This window comes from Pteronotus mesoamericanus, unplaced genomic scaffold (genome assembly GCF_021234165.1).
Source record: "Pteronotus mesoamericanus isolate MK-2021 breed Mesoamerican mustached bat unplaced genomic scaffold, CSHL_Meso_final scaffold_167, whole genome shotgun sequence".
NCBI lineage: Eukaryota > Metazoa > Chordata > Mammalia > Chiroptera > Mormoopidae > Pteronotus > Pteronotus mesoamericanus.
In genome coordinates, this window is record NW_026555308.1 from 32774220 (window position 1) to 32800564 (window position 26345).

Consider the following 26345-nt stretch of genomic DNA (forward strand, 5'->3'; position numbering starts at 1 on the left):
GCATCTGGGAACTCAGATTCCGTAAGATTCACACCATTCCCTCACTGAGAAGAATGGGTTCCTGTGCCCAAAGTGTACAAACATTAGGGTTTATATTAAATTCTTTCTTCCTAGGAGTCTGGCATTTTGGTGCGTGCTCTGGCAGATGCCCCTGTGATCAACCTCCCAATTAAAACTCTGGGCACTGAGTCTTGGGGGACATTTCATACCTACTGCCACAATTTGATGCTAGGGGCATTAAGCATGTCCTGTGTAACTCCATCGGGGAGCGAACTCTGGAAAGCTTCTACCTGACTTCCTCTGGACTTTTACCTTTTGATTTGGCTTTGTATTGTTTTGCTGTAATTGATCAGTCTTGAGTATGACTATATGCTGAGTCCTGTGAGTCCTCCCAGCAAACCACCAAAACTGGGGGACATCTTGGTGATCACTCTTTATCCTTAGGCTACATGTAAGGGCTTTGGTGGATGCAGGCCCATCAGTACATCCAACATCTCTGGCTGCAGTGATGGGCTCAAGGATTGGCTTTTAACCCAATCAGAGCTAATGAGACCAGGTGAGGACTTCACCGGGGCTTCTGAGATAACCCAGTGCTCTCCCTTCTCAGTTGATTTGGAATGGGACTGTGAGGCTGCACCTGTTGGTTGCGTGCTTGTAACCACAACAGGAATGACCTGGAGTTTTCAGGAGCACCACATGGGGCTGGCAGATAGAGGCGGCAGAGAAGTGGCAAGGAATTGAGCCTGGATGACAATGAATTGCTGATCAAGGCCCTTCAGAGCCAGTACTATCCTTCAGTTATGTGGATAAGTTCTGTTATGCAGATTTGAACTGGTTACTTGCAACCAAAAGAATTCCAGCTGATGCAACTTGAAACCATCCTAAACAGTCTGACAGTAAGACAACCATCACAGGTTTCTCAGTTGGGAAGTCACATGTTCAGAAGGCTCTTTTGATGTGTGGTGAGGGGAGGTGGTGAAAGACTGGAGGGACCAACTGGAAAGCCATCCAAATGAGCTATCAAGCATGAAGGCATACTTGGCAGTGGTATCAGGTCATTTATCCCTGACCTGAGCAACCCACTCACTTTCTCATTACCTCTGCAGCCAAGCCACTGAAAGAGCATTTTTCTGAGCATACATAATCTGAGCTAAATGTTGGGGGAAATAATGATATGACAGGACTTGCTAGTGACCATGTTAGGATTTAAGTTTACCGGTAAAGCAAGAAAGCTATATATTTGGTAGACTTACAAGCATGAGATGAAAGTAAAGAATTTCTAGCAAAAGTGGGAAAGGAAGAAAGAAAACTATTTGGACACACAAAGACCTTTTCCCTTCCTTAAAGCAGAATACTATCTACTATAGAAAAGTATGACAAACAAGTACATACATGAAAATTCATGTTAAAATTAGAGTTTCAATAAATTAGAGAACAGAAATAACAAAAAGCTCAACAGGCATCAAAGTAGCCTTTACTCATTTAATTTTCCTTTCAACTCATAAATGCCATTACAATTCTAAAGAGACTAGACTTGAATGAAATTTTTTTATTATGAAGATAAAATCTAAGAAGGATAATTACATGCTATTTTACAGTTCCTTGTAAAAATAACAAGAAAAATTAGTAGAAAATGAAAATCTGAAAAGTTATCTGAAATCTGAAAATGTTAAGCAATTTCTCCTGCATCTTAGTTTTGATCACTTTTGCTGAGTTGCTTTTGCATATTTGGGTGAAAAGAATATTCTTCTACTTTTATTGATAACGGAGCATGTCCTTCAGAGCTTCGCATAGTCCCTAAAAACCATCTGAAGCTTCTGGCTCAGCATGATGTTCCCTCTGGCCTTCAGTCTGCCACTGAAGAATGCCTGGGAAGGAGAGAGGGAAAAGGAGTGTCAAGCTTTATTATGTTACATTTTTTTTGTGCTTTTAAAACATCATTGTTCAAAAAAATTTTTTTGCAGACTGAATACAACTGAATTAACTGTTGACAACCCAGGCAACTTTTATCTAGCAATGATAGTTTAATGATTATAGATATCTTTTAACAACTAAGAAAAAAATATACTCCTTGTGTATTTTAGAAAACCATAGAATAATTTACCTGAATTGACAGATCAGGGCGTTCTGCTTCAACCTACGCTTCCAGCTTTAGTCTATATTCTTAAACATGAATTTGAGACCTCATAAATAAAAGGCTTTTCTGTATTCTTAATAACTAAAATATTAAATTCAGAATTTTTAAAAGCAGATTAAAAATATTTATTACATCTTCATGAAGTAGAAAGCCATATAATAATAAATTAAGTTAGTATAACAAAGCAGTGAGTCGATCCTGAGCTGCAGCATTAGAACGCCTGAGTTAAAATCTAGGCTCTGTCCCTTCTGGCAAGATGAGCCTGGGCAAAGCTCATCCATCCTCAGAGGGCAAAGCTGTCTGAGCTCCAGCCTGCTCATCTATAAAAAGCACAACAGTACCTAAACCACACGGTTTTGTTGTATGAGTTAAATGAAACAGTGTGTAAAGTGTTTAGCTTAGTGTTTTTATATGTAGTAAGAGCAGAGCAAGCTCACTATTACCAAGCAAAAGGCTGTCATGTTAAAACACTGAGAGCTCCTGTACCACATCTATATATGACCTGACAAAAGAAACTTGTACAAGTTCTTCCTCAATGTCAAGTTCTTTATCAGAAAAATAAAAATAATAAATCAGTTTTTATAGCTTATGAGAAAATAACATAGATTGTGGAATAAAAAAGAAGCCCCACCCTGGCTGGTGTGGCTCAGTAGATTAAGTGGCAGCCTTCGAACCAAAGGGTCACTGGTTCGATTCCCAGTCAGGGCACATGCCTGGGGTGCAAGTCAGGTCTCCGGGGGAGGCATGCACAAGAGGCAACAACACACTGAGGTTTCTCTCCCTCTTTTTCTCCCTCCCTTCCCCTCTCTCTAAAAGTAAATAAAATTAAAAACCCTAGATTTTTATCTAGATTATAAAATATTAATAGCCATGTATACTTCACATTACAAAGCAGCCCTACAAATGTAATCTCGCTTGAGAAGCACAGCCATCAACCTGAAGTGGGCGTAACAGCAATTCTTACCCCCAGCTGACAGAGGGAAACCAAAGTTCACAGGCTTAAGTAACCTGCTCAAGGCCACAGAGCCGGCAAGAAGTAAGGCCTTTAACCGCTTATTAACTAGCAGCAACTTAATCTCCGAAGCAAATCCTCATCAGCTGGGGGAAAAGCAAAAAACTACTTAAAACTTTTTATCCCAGGATCGAGTGGTAGATATTCAACTGGAGACTAGAATTTCAAAGCCAAGGCTGTTTTCACTCTGCAGTTAAGCACGGGGACCTGCTTGCCAAGGAGCCCAAGGGGGGTTTAACAACCTCAAATAAGAACACCAAATTCCTTGGAGTAAATACAGCAATACTTGATGGTTGTTATTAAGTGGAAGAATTGTATACATAAATCTTTGTTCTTAACTATTAGAATAGATTCCTAGAAGAGTTACTAAATCATGACATTTCTTACATTAAGGTTCTTGACTATACTTCCAAATTGCCTCAGTTTCCACACTGCATACACTGTGGGACACCAGGGCATCACAGCAAATCTACAGGGACACTAAGGAGTATCTAAAAACTGGCCAAATATAAAAAACTACAACATGAAAAACTACTGTTGTTTGGAATCTAAATACTTAACAAACTGAATCATTAGGTATTTCTTTGGGCCTAGGAAGGCCATGCAAGAAGTACTGACTGAGACTATAGTTGCCAAAAAGGAAGAAAGTTGGCGAGCCTCTGCCACAGTGCTTTCCAGAAAGACTATACCGAATTAATATTCCTTCCACCTACATGCGAGTTCTTTTATCCCCACCTTAACAACACTATTTTAATTTTTGAAAATTTGAGGCAAAAGTAATTGCTTTAATTTTTATCTTTAGATACTGGGAAAAAATCAGTAGTTTTTCTTATGTATTTAGTCATTTCTATTTTTTTAATTACTGGTTCATAACTTTTGCCCACTTTTTCCTACTGAGGTCTTAGTGCTTTCCAGAATTTTTCATAGGTTATTAACACCAATATACTGTGAATCATCATCATCTTATTTTTTCCCAGGTTTATGAGAATACTTTATGGAATCTGACATGCACAAGTTTTTAATTTCTAAACTACTACTATTGAGCTATGTTCCTTATGTCTACCCTTGCTTTAATTTACTCAAGTATTAACGGACTGACTACAGTGTACGAGGCAATATTCCAGGCTAGAAAACAGGCATCTCTCCCTATCCTCATGAAGTAAGTATTACAGTAGGGGAGTCAAAAAAAATAAAATGTGAGCAAGTACTTTAAGACTGGAAGCAGTCAGACCAGTCAGGAAGCTGTTTAGTAAACCAAGTGAGAGATGGCGGGGGTTTGGATCATGGTGATGTCCCTAGTGATAAAGAGGAGATGAAATCAAGATATATTTTGGAGAAAGATCAGGCAGTATTAAGTATAGAAAGGATACAGAGGTACAGAAGGAAGCCCAGACAATTCTTGTATTACCGAGCATATTAATTTGGGTGGAGAGATGATGGTGCCATTGCTTGAAAAGGAAAAGACTACGGAGAAAACTAAATCCTGAGCTCTATATTGCACATAATAAGTTTGAGATGCCAGTGAGACTTCCCATCAGAGAGGTCAGGTAGAGAGCTGGTTATATCACTACGGAACTCAGGGAAGACAGCTGAGTGAGACATTTAAATGTGTGAGCTGTCAACATACAGACAGCTTGAAATACCATCGGATGGATGAACTCCTTTAGGGGAAGTGTTATTTAGAAAAGAGCTGTGAAATGAGCCCTGAGAAACACCTACATTTAATGACTAGGGTACAAGACACCAAAGGAGATTAGGAATAGCCAAAGGTGAAGAAAGCAAAACGGTGTCAGGAAAGCCAAAAGATGAAATTATTTCAAGAAATTGGTTATTAACTAAGTTGAATGCTCCTGAAAAGTTGAGTAAGGCATAGACAGAAAAATATGCATTGGAATTAGCCAAGCAGTAGTCATCAGCGACCTTCACAACAGTTACCAGTGCAGTCAGTGCGGTGGCAGATGCGGAAGTCAGATAAGAAAGGACAGAAAAGCACAGTCAAGACAGAATGCTGAAACCTGTGCTGTGTAATAAAGTAAACGCCCTTAGTCCTGGCTGAGATGTAGTATAATACACACTGGATTTTGAAGACTTGGTATTTTAAAAAGGATATAAAATATTCCATTATTATTTTTAATATTGACTACACGTTGAAATACTTGAATGTATTCAGTTAAATAAAATACAGCTAGCCCTTGAACAGCATGAGTTTTAACTATGCAGGTCCACTTATATGCAGATTTTTTCCAAACATATACAGTCAGGCCTCTGCTTCCATGCATGTGACACCTGGGAATCGAGGGCCAACTGTTTATTTATAGTGATGACAAACAGCATTGAGGTTGGAGAGAAGGCAATAGAATCAAATGAGTTTAGAAAACCCCTGATATTAATTAGCATTTCTCTAAAGATTATCATTAAGAATAACAAACACCTAAGTTTTCAGCAAGTTTTTGCAACTGCTTCTATTTTTTACACTTAATTCCATTCTGCATGGTATTCACTTAGGCATATAGAATAACATAAAGCACTACGATTTCCTATGCAACTGTTCAGTATCACTCACTGACTAACCCATTCACCTCCAAAGGTCTGATATTCCTAGCAATTATATAAATATTCCCTTAATCCTAATTTAATCTTTAAATACAGACATCTCAAATATAACATATGTAAAAAGGGACTCAATTACCCACTCTCTGCCAAAGTCAATTTTCCATTCAGCACCCAGAACAATCCTTAAAAATCAGATGCGGTCATCCCACAGCTCAATGGCTTCTTATCCCACACAATATCTGAACTCCTTATGAAGATTCAGGTCCTATGTGATCTAGTCCTTGCCTATTCTCCCATCTCACCTCCTACCACTCTCCCCGACGCTCATTTTACTATCACGGGCCTCCTCACAGTTACAGTACTTGAATACATGATGCTACTCCTGCCTCAAGCCTTTGTAGTTGTTTCGTTAGCCTTATGGATCACCCTTCGCTTTGTTCAAGTCACTATCAGGCCATTTTGGACAACCCTATCTAAGACACTTTCATCCTGTCACACTCTAATCCAGGTATTGGAAAACTATGGCCTGTGGCCAAAACTAGTCTGCTAGCTATTTTTGTTAATAAAGTTTTACGGGAACACAGCCACATCCATTTGTTCACACATTATCTAAGGCTACTTTAACTCTGCAATGGTGAAACTGAGTGGGTACAACAGAGACCATGTGGCTCACTATAGAGCCTAAAATATTAACAATGTGACCCTGTACAGAAAGTTTGTCAATCATTACCCTAACCTATTATCCTGACATTTTTCTTCACACCTGGAATTGTATTTCTTTTCCATTCACCTCTAGAACTAAGCTCCACACAGTGGTGGCACTGTCTTGTTCAGCCACCCCTAGAACCCAAATATCAGCAGGTACTAAATAAATTCCTGGGAAGGAATTAACTGAGGACTCACTCAGTACCAAGCACCATACTAAGCCCTTCACATATTTAGTGGATTTAGTTATCATAACAATGCTTTGGTATTGTTATAATTATTCATTTTACCAATAAGAAAATTGAGGTTTAGAGAGTAAGTGGCAGAGCTAAGATTCAAACTCAGATTTATCTGATGACAAAGAACATATTTTTTACTGTATTACTTTACAATCCTTTTAAAATTAATTTAAAATTCTTTTTATTTAAAAAAAGATTTAATTTACTCATATTAAAGAGAGGGGAGGGGAAGGAGAAAGAGAGGGAGAGAAACATCTATGTGTGGTTGCCTTTCGCACACCCCCTACTGGGGACCTGGCCAGCAACCCAGTCACGTGCCCTGACTGCAAACTGAGCCCCCAACTCTGGTTCATAGGCTGGCCCTTAATCCACAGAACCATACCAGCCAGGGCTATTTTACAATTATTTTAAAATTAGTCTTTCTATCCAGAAAACTGAACATTGTCTCCTGTAAAGTTGCATAGTTTTCTTCAAATAAGCACTGAACTTTTCTTAAGGTACTAATTGATATTTTTTAGTTTAGGTGGTAATTATAAACAAATTTTTTTCAATTATATCTTCTATTTGGTTTTGCTATGTGAAAGCTATATTTTAATAATTTTTGTGCATTTTAACCACTTCTTTGAATTCCTCTAAGAACCCATCAGTTGGTTCTCTTGGGATTCCTACCTGCCTAATAACAATTTGAAAATAACAAAATTTTCTTCTTCATTCTAATCGCTATATCAGTTACTTTCATTCTGTATGTCTGTAGCTTGGCCAAAAGTTTTAGAACAATATTAACTCACCATGGTCAGAGAGGACTCTCTTGTCCTCATCATGATTTTCCATTGAAATGTCTGTTTCTAAATGTTTCACCTTCAGTGAGACACTGGCTGTTGGGTTCTATCCTTCTATTTCCAGTTTTCAAAGGTGATTATGACAAGCTCTTAATCTTATTGTCTGGAATAAATGTCTAATTTTATGAAATACCTACTAATATCATAGGATTTTTCACCTTTGAACTAATGACATAATATAATAAAAAGTCTAGATGTGGGTTTTATACTACTGATATGCTAAAGAAGAATATCACCAAAAATTCAATCCTGGAGTGTCAGTGAACCTTTATGAGAAAAATTCATGATCTGTCAACTCAGATATTGGCATTCACTGTGTCTTCTTCAGAGCTGTAAGAATTTTGTATTATAAATCAGAATTTGGAAGTCCCCTGAAAACCGCAATTGTCAAATAGGAAGCAATAATGATGAATAAATGAACATTTTAAGAATGCTCTTACCTTCTGAGGATCAAGCTTGCCCAGGACTACATCAATGAAATCTTCATCTGAAATTGTGATTGTTACATCAGCAGGGCCTTTTGCAGGGCCTTGATATACTTCCCCAGTACCATTTTTCAGGTCAATAGCTGGGAAAAACAAGAGAAGAAAAAAATGGGTGTCATATTTTCTTCAGAATATGAGAGTAAAATAAACCAACTAAAATGCAGACATTTCTATAGTTCCTAAGTTAATGAACTGCTTTGCTTACTCTACAATATATATTACCTGTCATTTAGGAAAAAAATTAAATCCTTTATTTTTTGAGATTTTCTTTTTATAAAGAACTTCTTCAAAATAGTCAAATCAATATTTTTCCTCATTAAAGAAGTTTATATGACAGAAACATTTTAAATGTGAATCGATGCAGAATAATGTAAGGAAGTTAAGTTGGTGGAGGTTATATGAGTAAGGCCGTTAGGTTCCAATACTCTACAGTCAACAAAGGAAGAAGCTGGATTTCAAAACAGCTGCATGTTGTGGGAAGGGAATACACACTATAGTCACCTTTCAAATACCTGAATACATCAAGCTAATCAACATAAATTTTAACAAATGTTCTAATCATTTTGTTACACTTATGATTTTATAAAACATTTATTGCCCTAATTTTTGTAAATAAACCATTAAAATTAGCTCCTTTTCTGTTAACTGTTTTTGACAGAAAAATTGTGTCCCAGAAACAGGCTAGGTACTAGAAAAACTATTCAAAATTTACCTTCATTTTCTCTATATAACATTTATTGAGCTTTAGGCCATAGTTACACTTTAGAAAGTTTTAGTTATCTCATATATGACTAAGACCGATCATCCAGTAAGCCCAATTTTCTCATCCAGCTTCAACCTCTTGAGGGTGAATTCTCTTGCTACAGTGAAGGAGCTATAGTCACATCAGTCTCCCTAAGAGTGTGGAGGGGACTCCCCATTTAGGGTCAAGGAAAAGCTACACATACATAAGAAAAAGCAGAGTGCTTAACTACATCTTACTTAGTCAAACCTTGCACAAAAAGGAAAATTAATCACTCTGAACTGTCCACAAAGGAGAATGCTACCAACTACACTAAAAAAATACTTTAACAATAATGGTTACCTTGGGGAAGGGAAAGAGCAAAGAGAAGGGAACTTCCTGGTTGTGTATATTCATTCACTCACTTCACTGTTTCCACTGGGGGTATCAGATGATATGCAAGGTATTAGAAGTAGAACATGAAGAGCAAAAACTCTGTTCTTATCGAAACTTACATATTATGAACGAGTGTTCATGTATTCTTTGTACAGTTAAAAAGAAAGAAAGGGGGAGCAACTGCAGCTACAGCAGCAGAATATGGACATGGGGAAGGTCGGGCGACGTCGATCTTTATCTGGACTTGCCTCTCTAACAAACATGTCCCCATCCCAGACTGGACAGCATCTTCTTTCAAAAGATCATCTTTCACATCTTTTCTATAAACATATTAGATGCTCCTCTGGATCCTAATCGTAACTGTGGAATCAACACTCTGAAGATTTAGTTCATATCCAAGCTGAGAAACCCTAAAGAGTAAACTGGTTTGACTGCTAGGAGATGAGCACCAACCCAGGCACTAAAAGGTTCTAACGATCAGATCTTAAAATGGCAGGTGCCCAAACTGTATATAGGCTTTCACCTTTTGGCAAATTTCCAAGATCCAAAACGGATGACCTAGAGGCTAGAACATGCAAAAAACAAAGTGCACAGTGGATGCTTAGATTTAATCCAAATAGGCAGACTTAGCTCTACATAATTAGTTACAGCATACATTTTTTAAAAGCCAACTCACTTCATTACATAACAATATTTAAGCAATAATGCATAGTATTTTTATAATCTTGCTATATAATTGTGAAATCCAATTATGTTCCTATAATGGAAAAGATTATAAATATGTAAAGAGAAACCAAATTTCCTTTCAGAGAAAAACCACCAAATTGCTCACTGCCAATGAGCTTAAAGCTATCATCCTAGGGAAAACAAAATATGAATCACAGTAGCAAAGCTAACATTCTGAGTTCCAACTAATATTTCCACGAATATGGTTTCTAATTCTGTCTCCAGCTGTGAACTCATCCCTAAATTCCAGACCTACAGTTCCCACAGCCTAGTCCAGATCTTAGTCTACTACAGTTTTGGCACCACAGCTTATCAAGTCTTCTCTCCTCAACTTGTCTCCTCCCCATGTTTCACACTTCCAGCATTGGAGTCAACATCCTTAGTCACACAGGCTCAACAGTTGGGCGTTAGGCGTTAGGCGTCTCCTTCTCATTCCTCTTGTTATACAGACATTGTCAGTAGCCAAGTCAGTCAACTCTATCTTAGCAATAGATCCACATAGGCTCTTTCCTCTCTATCACTGCCAGCACCTTACTACAGGTCTTCATTCCTTTTAACCTGGATCCATTAACCTTTGTCTCCTTAACTCCGGTATTTCAAACTTTCCTGATACACTGCCTCTAATACTGATTTCTGTAAACCAACAACCCTCCCCCCCCAAAAAAAAATACTGTCTTTTTCTATCTGTAATCGAAAACCTAGCAGAGAACTTGGCACACAGTAAATAATCAAATATTTGTTGAATGAACCAATCCTCCCATCTGTGAAAGCCAACAGCACCTTTCCCATGTCTCTTACCACTTCTGTTCTATCAGAATTATCTGTATATATGAACAGGTCTCAATTCCTTATTTAAACTCCTTCAGGCCAGATGTGTTTAAGAATTCAGAATTTTTCAGATTTGGGGAAGAAAATATGGTTCATAATACACGTATTATTACATTATGAAAGACCTCCAATGTCACAACACATTATCAACAAATACATGATTTCTACATTCGACTAATTCACACTAGGTGAGAAAAGGACAATCAGTTGTAACGTCTAAGTTCAGGTCAGGTTTTGACACCAAAGAGTTACAAGAAAAAACTATTTTTAGAGCTTTTGGTTTCTGGAGTTGCAAATAAAAATAACTGTGTTTTGATTTTCAGGAGCAGACTATTCTTTAGGCCATATAGAACCTCTGATTCTTTAAGCTTCTTTATAACTTCCTGTTATCTTTCATTTCCTCTGAATTTTTACTTTTGCTCAGAACAGAATGGGATCCAAAGCGTTTATTTACTAGGACAACTTTTGGCTGGTTTCAGAAGTTAATAGTAATAAATATCATAGAATATACTGCTTACTTATAAAATGTTTCAATTGTATCATATTGTTCCTGAATATTTCACTCATGCTAAATAGAAAATACACGTCACTATCCACACAATAAACTTATTGTTTTCATAGAAAAAAAGGCACCAACCTCAGCACATTTTTAAAAACACAGGCATCTGGTTCCATCTCAAACTGTGCATTCTGTATGGTTTTTAGCACTTACTCAACATATACAGAATCAGGTTACTATGTGTTATAGACCATACTTGAAGCTAGAAATAAATTCATCTGAAGCTCTTTCTCAGTGTTAAACCCAACGTCAAGTAGGAGGAGATATATATTTAGAAATAATCATAATACAGTAAGATAACTATGATGAGCAAGAAGCTCTGTTCAAAGGGAATTCAGAGATTTACTTTTCTCTCTGATGCCCATTTTTACCTTTCCAACCTAATCTAAGAATCTCTAGAAAACTAAAAAGCCAAAGGACTACCTTTATTCAAAAGGGTAAAACACTTGAAAGTACAGGTTATGAAAAAGGTGTTCAAACCTGTCCAGGCAGGCAATTAACATTTTGGAACAATAAAAAGATATAGAAAACAAAATCACTCTGTCCTTCATACCAAAGCAAATATTGACAGTGAAATAAAGCTTCTACCTTGACCTCAAACACTTAAGGAAGCACTATCATTGGATCATAATGTTTTTAATAATTCTACAACTCTTCATAATCAAAACACTGTCTCCAGAGGTAGAAATGAGAAGGTGCAAACGAGCTTTCCAAGAAATGGCCTCCTTCCCCAAAATGTCACACCAAGACCCCCCTCTAAGTTCTCATACCAAGGGCCTACATCTCTCTGTTAGACACACACTCTTGGCCCACAGGAGAAAGGAAGGACTCAGCAGTCTCTCTCAGGCCACCTTAGCCCAGCGACGCAGAGGCCACACTGACTTTCACTCAGGCAGCTTCCAGATGACCAGGACAGGCTCAGAAGACAAATAGGGCTCTTCCTTCTCCACAGCCAAAACTAGCCCTAACCCAGCATGGACACAGAACCTTACTGATTCTTTCTAGGTTTAGACTAATTTGGTTTTAAAAGATTCCCCCATCCCCCACTACACACACACATTCTGCCCAGAGGTGTGTTGTTGGTGTAATCTGGATGGCAGGGTGAGGGAGGAATCAGAGAAGATGGGCATGGTCCAGAATCTTGGGGTTGGAATGCGCCTTCCAAGCCACTGAACCCAAAACCCTTGGTTCCTAGGCTTGCTCAAGGTCAGTCACTTGTGCAACTCCAATGATACCTGAACCCAGCCACGGTAAACTGGGCAGCCTAGCCCTGTTGTCTATAACTAGGTTTCAGTTGGCCAAGATATAAACAAGCCCTGAACAACTGCAATTTAACATATAAAATATTTGGTGATAAAGTGCTTAGCCAAACATTTTTAAAACTGCTTGCAAAAAAAAAAAAAAAAGTACCTTGGATATTCTCTAAATCAAAGCATTCAATCATATCTTTCATGTTGTTAGGTGCCAAGATGCAAAACAGAGATTCCAATATGGAATCACCTTCTAAGATACCATAAGCCAAAAGACAAAAACAGTGTACTACTGCCAGCTACTGTGGTTTAACTCAGTGACACAAAGGCTGCGACAAAACAACAAACAGAACTGAAAATAGTTGCACAGCTGAGAATGCAATCAAGTAACAGGCAACAGATAACCAAAGGGAATGGTGAATCCGTTCAGAGAAAGCCTGAAGATGCAATTTCACTGTTAACTTTGATAAATAAGCACCAGAAGAAAAGATGATAAAACACACATAATCCACAAAGCATCAATAACAAGTACTTATTAACAAACAATATTCCCATTTCCTAAGGGAAATATAAAGAAAAAGCCCTTTTCTAGGTTAATTCAAAGTAACTTTTAAATATGAGCACATTTTCTAATGTTATCTACAAGGAAAGTGTCACCAAGACAAGCGAAAAATCTTAGTTGGTTATTGAAACTATATTGAAACTGTTTGCCAAGAGTGAGTCACTTGTATACTTTATAAATCCTTCAGGGTTCTATTCTGCCAACAGTGACATAGTTCCAGCACCTTTCCTCACTCTTAGAGATCTCGTTTCTCTACTTCACCAATACCTTCAAAAGTCCTGTGTTTTATATTTATAACTCAATTTCTAATATACTGTTATCTATTGGGAAAAAGTTGAATTCCATCACGGATACTACATCAGAACAGAATGGGATCCAAAGCGTTTACATAGGATACATAGAAAGGAAAAAGGAAGGACAGAAAGAAGGAAGTGATGACCCCTACATACACAGTGTTAATCTATGCAGTTATTTAGAAAAATATTGGACACTTTGAAACGTGGGGGACCACAGACATATTACATTTTTGCCTGCCTTTATACATTTTCTGAATTAACATCCAATAAGCACAAGGGTATTCCATAAGAACAAACATCAAAATGTTAACTGTGGCCAGTAGGATTATACATCATTACTTTCTTCTCTATACCTTTCTATACCACACTTTGTATAATGAACATATACTGCCTGAAAGAAACAGCACTGCTACATTGAAAAGAAAGTTGTTTATACTGAACCAAAATCAATCGAAAAAACTTACAATGTTTTTTAGGAATACATAATAGAAGATCACTTCAAAAGTTTCAGTTCATTTAGAGATGTATTTTAATTTTTTGGCCTAAGTGAGCATTTATAGTGACCTTCACTTGTGATGAAAAATAATCTGATTTTCAAGGCACTTAAATAGGCACCCCTAAATAACAATCTGACAATTAAGATGATAATCCAAATTATTAATGTTTTGGTATTAAAAAAACAATTTTAAAATGGTCACAATATAATGACAAAAATATTTCATTTGCCCTGATTAACTCACTTTATGTTTAAGAAAAATTTGAAGATAAGATAAATAAGCATAGAGCCCTGGCCAATATGGCTCAGTGGACTGAGCACCAGTTCAATTCCCACTCAGGGCACACGCCCGGGTTGCTGGCCAGGTCCCTGGGTGGGGGTGTGCGAGAGACAAGCACACATTGATGTTTCTCTCCTCCTTTCTGCCTCCCTTTCCCTCTGTCTAAAAATAAATAAATAAATTATTTTTTAAAAAAAGATAAATAAGCATACAACTAGCATGACTGTTTAAAAGTACTAATTTGGGTATTACAACAGAATCTTTAAAACAGATATTTTCATTTCAAATGAGTCCCTACATCTCTAAAAAACATACATGTTTTGGGTACCCTGAAACCTGTTATTCCCATGAAAAATGCCTGACAAAATGTGGTACAGAAAGGTATAAAGAAGAAAGTAATGATGTATAATCGTACATACTCTTAAAGACACAGGCTTTAATTATAATAAGGGTACTTTATCTCTGTTTACTAAGATTTGCCTTAGAGTATTATAAAGTCAGGGATATAACTTACTCCACTTAGCTGCAATATTTCCACCTTTAGTGATATGCCACTCAAATATAGCATTTACTCTCTTCACCACCTTGTGCCCAACATCCTTAAGACGGCAACCTATTTCCTCAAATACCATGGTACTCTGAAGCTTCTCACCCTAGGAAAAACAGAAAATTTAATTTTAAAAGTTATGTAAAAATGAGTCAAGGGGAAAAATTATTACAAAATATATGTGCAATAAGGTGGGTTTTTTTCTCAGGATCTGCACATAAATAATGCTAATTTTGTTTTTTGTTTTTTACACCAGGCTTCTTTTACATTTTCCTTAGATTTATTCATGTCATCCAGAATCTCAGCCCTAGATTGAGAGCAGATGACAGCTAGTTGAGGGGAGAATTTATGGGGTGGAGGGATTGAGCAAAAAGGAAAAAGGACTCATGGGCATGGACACCAGTGTGGTGATTGCTGGTGGGAGGGGGGTATAAGGGAACTAAATGGTAATAGAAAAAATAAAATAAAGATTATATTTTACAAAAAAACAAAATCTCAGTCCTCTAAATAAGAGGTTTTTACTTTTATCAGAATTCAGAAACAATAGTTGAAAAATAAGTTAGGAACTGAACAACCTGTATCTTAACTACCTTCAATAGGAAGATAATGGACAATAAATCAATTTCTGTGGTCCTATTTATTTGTAAAACGGGACTGAATTACATAAAAACTCACTTTATTTCTAGCTCATCAATTTCATCAATTTTTGATATTAGAGTCTTGTTAAGAGAGTTTACTCTTCAGTCATTTAAGTTCATAAACATATGAGAACCTCAACATTACAAAGTTAATATTTTAGAAAGAGAACATAAACATTTTTACCTAAAGCCTTAGCATGTTAACAGAGAATAACAAAATTATTTTGATAAATATTATATGCTATTGTTTTTATATTTGTATATAAAGCTTTATACAAACCTTTTAAATCACGAGAAGGTACAGGATATTTAACTTCTTCATTTATCTTTCTCCAAAATATTGTTTGCTTGATATTTCTCATTAAACTACTGATTTAAGTACACTAAACCTAGAAAATTAACTACTTTTCCTTGAAAGACACCCTACCATCCCCTACAAAAAGTTTTTAAGAAATTTGTATGTTGTAAAAATATTTTTTTTTATTGTAAGCAGTTTTGAATTAATGTCTTTTAGTTCAAGAATTAAGAAACTTTCACAGCATTTAACTTTCTAAAGTAGCCTGAACATTCTTAAAGCAATCCTAACTGAAATTCAGAAATTAGGAAATGACCTGGATACCATTTTTATAACCTACCTCAGAGGGTGTCTTGGCTAAAACACCAGATATTGGCACAAGATCCACATATGCATTCGAAATGGCAATGTCTCCAGTTTCTTGGGTCTTGTAAGGGGTACAAAAAGAAAAATACACCAATTCACTCTGATGATTCCAGTGAAAACACAATGTCATGTGAAACAGTGTAAAGTAATTTAGAAGAAATTTACATTTTTTCTCATATAAAAAAGAAAATAATAATCCAAATTAAATTAAAAGTTCATAAGTTAACTGTCAAGATAAATAAAAACGAAGCCTTGCAATAATATAACTGTAGAATCAACTGTAGCTCTTTTAAAATATATAACCAGGTCCCATCTTCAAAAGCTCCAGTTTAAATAATGTGGGGAGCAGCCTAAGCACTGGGGGACTTTTAAAAAACAAAACTGTGTGTCTAATGGGGAGCCAGGGTGAGAACTGTCGAATTCTTAATTAGAAAGTACGGCATAGTTTCCACATGAGGCAGTGGAAATCAAAGTACAATTTTTCTGTTACTACTGGACTTTTAAAGGTAATAATTCTAGTTCTTATTTCAAATAGGAAGTGTACATAGCATAAACTAAAAGTTAAAATAGTCTTTTACCAAAATACTCATTAAAGGAACTTAAATTCTAATTCCTAATACTTTATCTAAAATTATTCCAATGGCTATTCTTTCACAAAATTATGGTCTTGCTATAAATGTATAGGATAGTGTCTAAAAATTAAGGTAGCATTTATTAAAACTCATCTTTAATAATTAAGATCACTATCCTTTGACTACATATCATATTTCAGTAAAAAAGATCTTTCAAACAATTTGTTCATTTTATTTCAAATTATATACAGTGAAAGGCACTGAAAGAGACAATTTATAAACAAAATACACTTTAGTAAATTACTTTCTTGTAACCAAGCCAAGCATATCATTTGGAACATTAAGACATTTCTTAAAATACAATAGGGAGGAAGGGAGGAAGGAAAGAAGGGAGGGAGGGAGGGAGGGTTTTTATATACAAAACTAATAGAAAAAGAGTACATCTACTCACTGAGAGGAAAAATAGCAAATATATTGAAAAAATAAGAGGTGCTTATAATTTATCAAAATGGCAATTCTGTATTATATTCAGATATTAAATTATCTCTCAAAACTGTAAGTATGAATCCATAGAAATTCATTCTAGTTCATTACTAGAACTGTGGGAAAACAAAAACTGTAATACAACCATGGTCCAAAACACTTGGAGTTCACAATCTTATTCAAAAAATGAAACTTACACAAAAAGAACTAAAAAATAAGAGGACTCCAGATTATGTGGCACAATCATTAATTGCAAGAAGACTTCAGAAAAAGCTAGTAAGTGTGTTTGTATGGGTGGAAAGCAGGGTAAGTAAGGGACTGTCTTAAGGGCAACCCAGAGCTTGAACTAAAGCTTCAAAGACAGGGAGAATTTGAAACCTGAAATAAATAGTATGCATAAATTAAGCAGGAAAATGATACTGCAAGCAATAGGAAGCAATTAGGAGTAAGGCAACCATAGAAAGAAGAGTTCTGCAAAGTTATTTATTTATGAAGGAAATCATGATATAGCATAAAGATGTAGGACCCTGGGATATAAGCTTTGAGCCAAGCAGACCTGGGTTTCTATTCCAGCTCCACCACTTTCTTTGTGACCACAAGCACGTTATTTAGAAGACCTAAACCTAGATTTACTTGCATTAAATGTAGAGTTGTTATGCATATTATAGATAATGGCCTGCTTATAGGTACTCAGTAACTGAAAGCTGTTAATTACTAGAGGTGGTGTTTGAACTGCTCAACACAACCATCTATTGGGTGGGCCAGAAAGTTTGTTTGGTTTTCTTCCATAAGATGGTTCTAGTAGCACTTAGTTGTCTTTTAACCTCACTTGAAACAATTTTGTTAGATTATATTGAGATAGCTGTCATATCAGCGTGCATTTAAAAAAACATCAAAATTGGTAAATTTTTGTGTAGCCATTTTAATATTAAAGGTAGAAGAAAATATGCAACATTTTCAGCATATTATGCTTTATTATTTCAAGAAAGGTAAAAACACAACTGAAATGCAAAAACAGATTTGTGCAGTGTATGGAGCAGGCGCTGTCACTAATTGAATATGTCAAAGGTGATTTGTCAAGATCCGTGCTGGAGATTTCTCACTGGACGATGCTCCATAGTCGAGTAGACTATTTGAAGTTGATAGCAATCAAATCGAGACATTAATTGAGAACAACCAACATTATACCACACGGAAGATAGCTGAATACTCACAATATCCAAATCAATAGTTATTAGTGAAAATGAAAAATGTGTCTTTTATTCTATGGAAAGAATCATATGGTCTTTTTGGCTAACCCAATATGTACTACAACATAATCAGGCCAAACAGTATCAGCCTGGTAAACTTTAACAAAAATGATCTTTCAAAGGCTTACAATGATCTTTAAGTGATCATTTAAAAAGACTTGGCTAGGTAGCTCAGCTGGGTAGGGTGTCGGCCCAATACGCCAAAGTTGGGGCTTCGATCCCCAGTCAGGGCACAAATGAGAATCAGCCAATGAATACATAAATAAATGAAACAAAATCGATGTTTCTTCCTCTTTCTCTCTCTAAAAATCAATAAATTAAAAAAACAATCTTACAAATAAAAAGATGGTTGTATGTCCTTCTAGTATTTTACCAGAGCACTGCTAATGGCCTCACTCAAAACTTACTTAACTCTACAGAGATATATTTTATTTGTCCTGTCACTTATAATTAGGCTCAGACTCTGCAACATAAAATCTTAATTTGTAGATTTTTGAGTGATCAAGATGCACATGATTCCTGCTCAGTGGAAAACATAACCATAAAGGATATGGTTTTATTACTCTGTAGGACAACAACTAGTTTTGTCTCTAACTCAGAAAAATTATTTTAGAATGTCTTTCCTATGGACTACATAAACACTGTTGTTCTAATTACCTTTTGAACCAGTTTTATCATCTTACTTGCCAGCTCCCTCATTAAGGAATTAAACACATATTTTGTTATGTTTTCATTTAAATATCTTTGAGACCCATGTCTTCAATTTTTTGATGACTAGATTTTGAAAACAACTTGACTGATTGCTTGAGCCAAAAGGATATGGTGAGCCATGACACTGCTACACAGATAGGAACCAGTTTATTGAAAACAAAACAAAATAAAAAACAAGGTACAGAGACATCTTATTTCCAAATAAAAGTTACCACTGATTACACAATCTAGGTTTTGTCCCCTATGCACAGTAATAACCAAAAAAACGTTAAGACGGAAAAAAAATTATAGGATATAGTGAAGTAGGTAACAAAACATTCATACCTTTGTTTGGAAATGGATTCTATTTCCTTCCTTCCACATCTCAGTTTGTAGAGTTTGTCCTGGATATACTGGTTTTGCAAAACGAACCTTCAAAAAAAAATAAGTTTGGGGACTGAAATGTTTTAAAATGAAATTTTTCTATTTGTGAGGAAAAAAAATGGAAGGGAAGTTAAAGAGCATACAAAAAAGAAAAGAGAGATTTAAATGTACTTAAATTTATAAAGAAATAAAAATATTATGAGAAAATTAGTAGAGAAAGGATATAGTTGGTATAAGCTAATTGTCTTTAAAAGTACAGAGTCAATAGTGTTTAATCTTGGCAGACCAAGAAACAGAAACATAATTATACTTAGTAGCACTGTGTAGGTAACCACCAAAACGTTTTAAAATGGTTAAAAGTGGTATTCACGGGGATGTAAAGTACATCATAGGGACTACAGTCAATGAGACTGTAACAAAGTGTAAGAAGGGTCCTAGACTTACTGGGGTGACCAATCATTTTGTAACTTACATAAATGCTTAATCAATCACACATTGTACACCTGAAACTAATATATTGTATGTCAATTATAATTGAAAAATAAAACAAAAAACTGGTACTAATTTTGTATAGGGAATAAGATCTGGGGTGGGTGTACAGAACATAACATTCCACTTTTCATTTCATAATTTTCTATACTATTTTATTTGCTCTGTGTAATATTATTAAATAATAAAAATGGTTAAAGTAAAATGGAGAGCATGAGAATAATCAGTGTTATCAAAGGTAAGGCATTCGAAAAATACACTTTCACTGCTACCATGGAGCACAAACTCAAAAGCTTTCGGAGCTATCTGACATTGTTTTTTTGTTTGTTTGTTTGTTTGTTTGTTTTTGTTTTTTTGAGTGTGTGTCTTTTGCCTTACACTTATGTAAAGACCGTACCCAGAGATAGTTTTCTTTGTAATTTATAATGTATGAAAACTTGGAACCATTTAAAAGTATAAAAACTAAAATCAATATGAAACCATCAAATTGTTGTAGGTATATATTTATTTGAGCTCAAATACAGTCAATTTACATTTTCAATTATATTAAGACTAATTACAATACAGGTACAAAAACGTTTAAGGTAAATCTCAAGTTTTTGTTATATGAATACACCTAATTAACCTAAAAAACAATCCAATTATTATGATAAAATTATAACTGTATGTGATATCCTTCATGATAAATGTGTAATAGAGGTATTTTAGCTACAAAAAGAGAATGTGCTAATTGCCAAGTCAATGTAATAAAAATGTATATTACTGCAGTACAGTACCTATTTTAGAAGAAGTCACTAAAACTTCCTTCTCTAAAAATAAAAACAAAGGAACTAATGTTCAAATTATGCAATAATATACATGTACCTTAATTGCCTTGAATCTTGACACATCATTGTCTGCAAATTGCTGTAAAACATGCCTGGCAGAAAATCCAAGTGTACATAATCCATGTAATATGGGCTTGTTGAAACCTAAAAAAAGAACTTAGCTAACTATGGATACATTTCATGTTTAAAAATCAAGAATAATTAGTCCAGGATTTTAAAAATGTATCTTTAGACTGTATTAGCATGAACTATACCTTCTGTTTTTAAGAAATATGGAAAATATTCTATAAATAATACTTCCTAGGTGAAAATTATGAAATAAACAAAGAAGGAAAAAGAAACCAAGAATGTTAGAGATCTGGGAACACATTATTTGGTTTAGCTTTAGTTATGACCATGAAATCACTCATGGAGATTTCAATATCCATGTATGTAGATAATCTTTCCCTAACTTTTCAGTTTCTTGGTCTCTTCAATGACCTTGCCTTTCATGGCAACTCAGACACTGACTCCCATGGTCCTTGTCTTAGTCCTTGCACTAGTAAGAGTCTCCTTCCACTCTAATCTCAGTTTCAAGTACACCATTTTCTGAACACTACTTCCTACCTTTCCGTATCTTTTGCATAAACATATTATTAGACGGCTATTTTTTAAATGTTAAACTGCCAGTCATAAGTAGCAATGTCTTTAAGTCCTATTTAGATAACTGAGCTATTGTACATTGATACTCACCTGCTATGCTAGCAAAGTTAGGATCAATGTGTAATGGATTCCAGTCTCCACTGAGGCGGTACAAAGCAGCCTGTGCAAAAAGAATTATAAATTTAACTAGTATTCAGTGCTTTCTTAGAATACATTAAAAGAAAAACAGGAAATATGCTGGTTATTGTATAAAAAAATGCATTACAATGTACCTAATTGAAGCTTCAATTAAAAAATAACAGTTTCCAACAACAAAAAAGATTAACTGTAAATCAAATGTTTTTTTGTAACACCTGACACTGAGATCAGTTGAAGAAGTCTGTCAAATAACAGGAAAGGGAGCCAAGAACTGCATCTGGGGATAACCACTGCTCAAGGAAAAATTCACAAAAAGAAATCCGTCAATCTACTCTCATACAAGAAACAACCAATGAATGCATGAATAAGTAAAACAACAAGTCTCTCTTCCCCCCTCTTTTTACTCCCTCCCCTCTTTTTAAAATCAATAAAGAAAAATTAAAGTCTACTTTTAAAAAAACACAATTAAGATAAGGTACATGTTTCTGACTTCTTCTTACTAAGCAAAATTTATGCCAACTTTTAAAATGGAGTGTTTTAAATTAAAACTTGTAACACAATCTAGACACAAAACGTCAAAGCTAAAACTTCGCACAAACTTTCATTCTCCTGGTACACTAAATCTTATGAGCATCAGCTCATCCTGCTAGAAAAAAGACTGGTAGCTTGCCATTAAGATTAAATTTCTGCCTAGTCCAGATTTTCCTATCACTTCTTTACTTAGATAAGACAAAATTGGCAGAAAGAGATAAATAACAATAATAAGTCACTATACTTCCCAGCATTTAAGTAGGGCATTGTTCAAACTAGAGAATACTTTTCACTACCAAAGGGAAGAGTTTCACAAAACAGCTGAGTATTTAATGTATCTGTATATTCACTCGACTCCTTTAGATCTAGCTCAAGACTTCTTCCCTTCTCATCAATTGCTATGTTAATCTTTCCAGGACTATTAAAATGTTGTGTAAAGATTAGTTACATCAGTTACCTGACTTTCTTAATTTCTGTAGGGTTTTTTTTATTCCTAATGATTGATTATTCTTTATAAGCAAATTTTATTTACTGAAATTAACATTAGGAAAATGTCATCTACGACCATACCACCCTGAAGGTGCCCGATCTCGTCTGATCTCGGAAGCTAAGCAGGGTCAGGCCTGGTTAGTACTTGAATGGAAGAACATTAGGAAAATGTCATTTCCTTTTTAATATGCTTTGTACAATTTTTTAAATAAGTTCTTTCCCTTCCTCATTACCCTATATGATTGCTATGAAAATTATTTACTTTATCAATAGTATTTTTTCCTTTATATGTCTTCAAAAATCCAATCGGCAATTATGGAATAGTGGTGACTTAAGATTCTATATAAGAAGTTGAAGAATTAAATGATAATTTTTATTTTTTTAATTTTTTAATTGTTATTCAATTACAGTTGTCCCCATTTTCCCCCATTACTCTCCCCTGCCCTGTTCACCTCCACATTTAACCCTCCCCACCTGCTCACGTAGTCCTTGTCCATGCGTCCTTTATACATGTTCCTTGACTTGACCCCTCCCCTTCTGCTAATTTAACAATGATAAAGCGTCCATTAATCAAGAGAATGTAACATTCATAAACATTTATTCACCTAAGAAAACAATCTTTACCATTTCATCATCATCATCAACAACAACAACAACAACAAAAGGTAGACAGGAATAAATTTAACCAAGGAGGTAAAATACATGCACTTGAAAAACTTTAGGACAGTGAAGAAAGAAATTGAAGAAGATATAAGTGGAAGTACATACCATGTTCATGGATTGGAAGAATTAACATCATTAAAATGTTCATACTACCCAAAGCAATCTATAGATTCAATGCAATTCCTATTAAAATACCAATGGTATATTACACAGATCTACAACCAATATTCCAAAAATGTATGTGGAACTAAAAAAGACCCGAACAGCCTCAGCAATCTGCTAAGAACAAAGTTGGAAGGATCAAAACACCTGATATCAAACTATACTGTTAAGTCACTGTAATCAAAACAGCATGGTACTGGCATAAGAACAGATATATAGATCAATGGAACAGAACACAGCCAACAAATAAACCCATGCCTTTATGTTCAACTACTATTTGACAGAGGAGGCAACAGCATACAATTAAGTAAAGAGACTCTCTTCAATAAATGGTGTTGGAAAACTGGACTGGTGCATGAAAAAAAATGAAATTTACACCACACACCAGAATAAACACAAAATGAATAAAAGACTTAATAAGTCACAATATCATAAAATTCTAGAGGAAAACATAGGCAGGAAAATTTGAGATACCTCAAGTAGCAATATTTTTGCTGATATATCTCATAGGGCAAGGGTAACAAAGGAAAAATTAAACAAATGGGACTGTATCAAATTAAAAAGCTTCTGCACAGCAAAAGAAACCATCATCAAAATGGGAAGGGAACCCACTGTATGGGAAAACATATCTGCCAATGATACATCAGACAAGGGTTTAATCTCCAAAATATATGAAGAACTTATATGACAACACCAGGGAGACAAAGAATCCAATTAAAAAATGGGCAAAGGACCTCAATAAACACTTCTCCAAGGAGGACATATAGATGGCAATAGACATATGAAAAGATGCTCCATGTCACTAATTGTCAGAGAAATGCAAATTAAAATGACAATGAGATGTCACCTCACACCTGTCAGAATGGCTCTCATCAATAAATCAACAAACAACAAGTGATGGTGAGGATGCAGAGAAAAAGGAACCCTAGTGCATCGTTGGTAGGAACGCAGACTGGTACAGCCACTGTGGAAAACAGTATGGAGTTTCCTCAAAAAAACAAAAATGGAACTGCTTTTTGACCCAGTGATTCCACTTCTGGGAATATACCCTGAGAATCCCAAGACACCATTTGGAAAGAATATATGCACCCCTATGTTCATAGCAGCATTGTTTACAATAGCCAAGATCTGGAAACAGCCCAAATGTCCATCAGTGGATGAGTGGATAAAAAAGCTGTGGTACACTTATACAATGGAATACTATGAAGCAGTATTATAGAAGGATCTCTTGTCTTTTGCGACACGATGGATAAACCTGGAGACTGTTATGTTAAGTGAAATGAGTCAGTCAGTGCAAGACAAAAACCGTATGATCTCACTTTTATGTAGAATCTAAGGAACAAAATAAACTAACAGAATAGAATCAAGAGGCGCAGAAACATGGAACAGACAGACAGCTGCAAGAGGGGAAGGGGGTGGTGGGGACCAGCTGAAAGAAGGTGAAGGGGTTAGCCAAAGAGCATACGTGCATGACCCATGGACATGGACAATGGTGTGGGGATTGCCTGAGGGAAGTGGGGTGGGTGCGCTTGGAGGAGAGGGACTAGGGACAAAAATTAGGACAAGTGTAAAGCATAAACAATAAAGTATTTCTTATAAAACATTTATTTATCCATTAAGAGAACTACAAATTACATGAAGTAAAAAGTACTTGAACTATAAGGAGAAACAGAAAATGCAAAATTCTACTAAAAGATAAATTGTAATTTTTATTTTTTAAGATAAATAATTTTTTAAAAGCTCTTTACAAATAATATAACACTAGGCAAATATACATTATCATTTGCATATAAATTAAAGGAAAGATACATTTCAGAGTCTGAAGGGGAAGTTATCAAACACATGAGAGATCATAGGCTTTGGCATCAGACATATCTGGGTTCAAATACAGCTGTGACATTAATGGGTAAATTTCTTTATCACCCTAAGCCTCAATTTTCTTTCATAAAAAAACTGAGAGGTTAATAAAACTTTTACAAAGCATTATCCTTGATGAATATTAATACCTCAATAAATGTGAGCTATTATTATTATAAAAACTTTAGCAACAGTATAAGACAACCAAATTTTTAAGATTAGTACCAGTATTCTTATAGCACAGATGTCATTCCTAGAAATGAAAAGAAATAACTCTTCTAAAGACATCATATTAAAGAAATATGAAAAAGTATGTATTATTTCAATGATAGCATTGCTTCCTAAAGATGGCAGAGTAAACAAGCAAAGACAAAAAAGATCCATCATGAGGAAACACTAAAGACATCTGACTGGATGTCTGACTAAATTCAATCATAATGCAAAATAACCATTCTGCAAATGCTAATAAGGAAAATTGTCAAGGTTTATTTTCTGAATATTTTAAAGGAATTTCATATTTCAGAATGAAAGCTAAAAGCTTGTTTTGTTTCATTTCTGCCTGGATATAAGTCACTAAATTCACATACACAGACACAGAAAACTTAAGAAAAATAGCTGCATATTGACTTATTTGTATATTATATGTGAGTGGGAGGATTTTTTCTATATATGAGTAAACTAGTTCTTGGTTTTATTTTTAAAAATTGTACCATTAAGTTAAACTAAATGCTAAATGAAAAGACTCAGAAATTAATGCTTCCTAGGTTCTCATATCCTCTAAAAATGCACACAGATCAACAAGAACAAACATAACTACACCGATCCCAAGCCTGCAACATAACTGGAAGATAGAAACACAGAAAACTGCCAATCCCTATAAATAGAAAAATAAACACCGACTGCCAGCAGAGCCATCCTCTGAACACCCTCTCAAAGCTACTGTAGAGAGTGGCAGGGAGCTGGGAAGGGAATACAAAAGCAGAACATAGAAGAGAGAAGGGGAAAAGAAAGAAAAATCATTTCTAGACAGAGAAAGTCCACCTTTCAGACAAAAACACTGAGAAGAAGCCTGAAAGATTAGAACACCGACTACAGAGAGAAGCATTAAAAATAAACAGGCTTCCAAATGGCAGTCTCGAAAAGGCAACACTTTGGGGGGAGAAGAGAATAAAACAAAGATGTCCCCTTTGAAGACTGGATAGTGAAGGGAAAAGAAGCAAGAAAGAAAATTTATGATC

The 26345-nt window shown here is 35.3% G+C and overlaps 1 protein-coding gene across 1 annotated transcript in view; it reads right to left on the minus strand.

Moving 5' to 3' along the window:
* Nucleotides 1-1506: 1506 nt before the first annotated feature.
* The window catches only part of HSD17B4 (hydroxysteroid 17-beta dehydrogenase 4), an 84070-nt gene continuing 59231 nt past the window's right edge, over nt 1507-26345 (minus strand). The window contains exons 18-24 of the mRNA XM_054589910.1: nt 21358-21427; nt 20663-20769; nt 19271-19357; nt 15905-15991; nt 14599-14737; nt 7926-8053; nt 1507-1868 (exon numbers count right to left, since the gene is read on the minus strand). Of these exons, the coding sequence (XP_054445885.1) occupies nt 1779-1868; nt 7926-8053; nt 14599-14737; nt 15905-15991; nt 19271-19357; nt 20663-20769; nt 21358-21427 (708 nt within the window). The 3' untranslated portion in view covers nt 1507-1778. The remainder of the gene's footprint in view (nt 1869-7925; nt 8054-14598; nt 14738-15904; nt 15992-19270; nt 19358-20662; nt 20770-21357; nt 21428-26345) is intronic.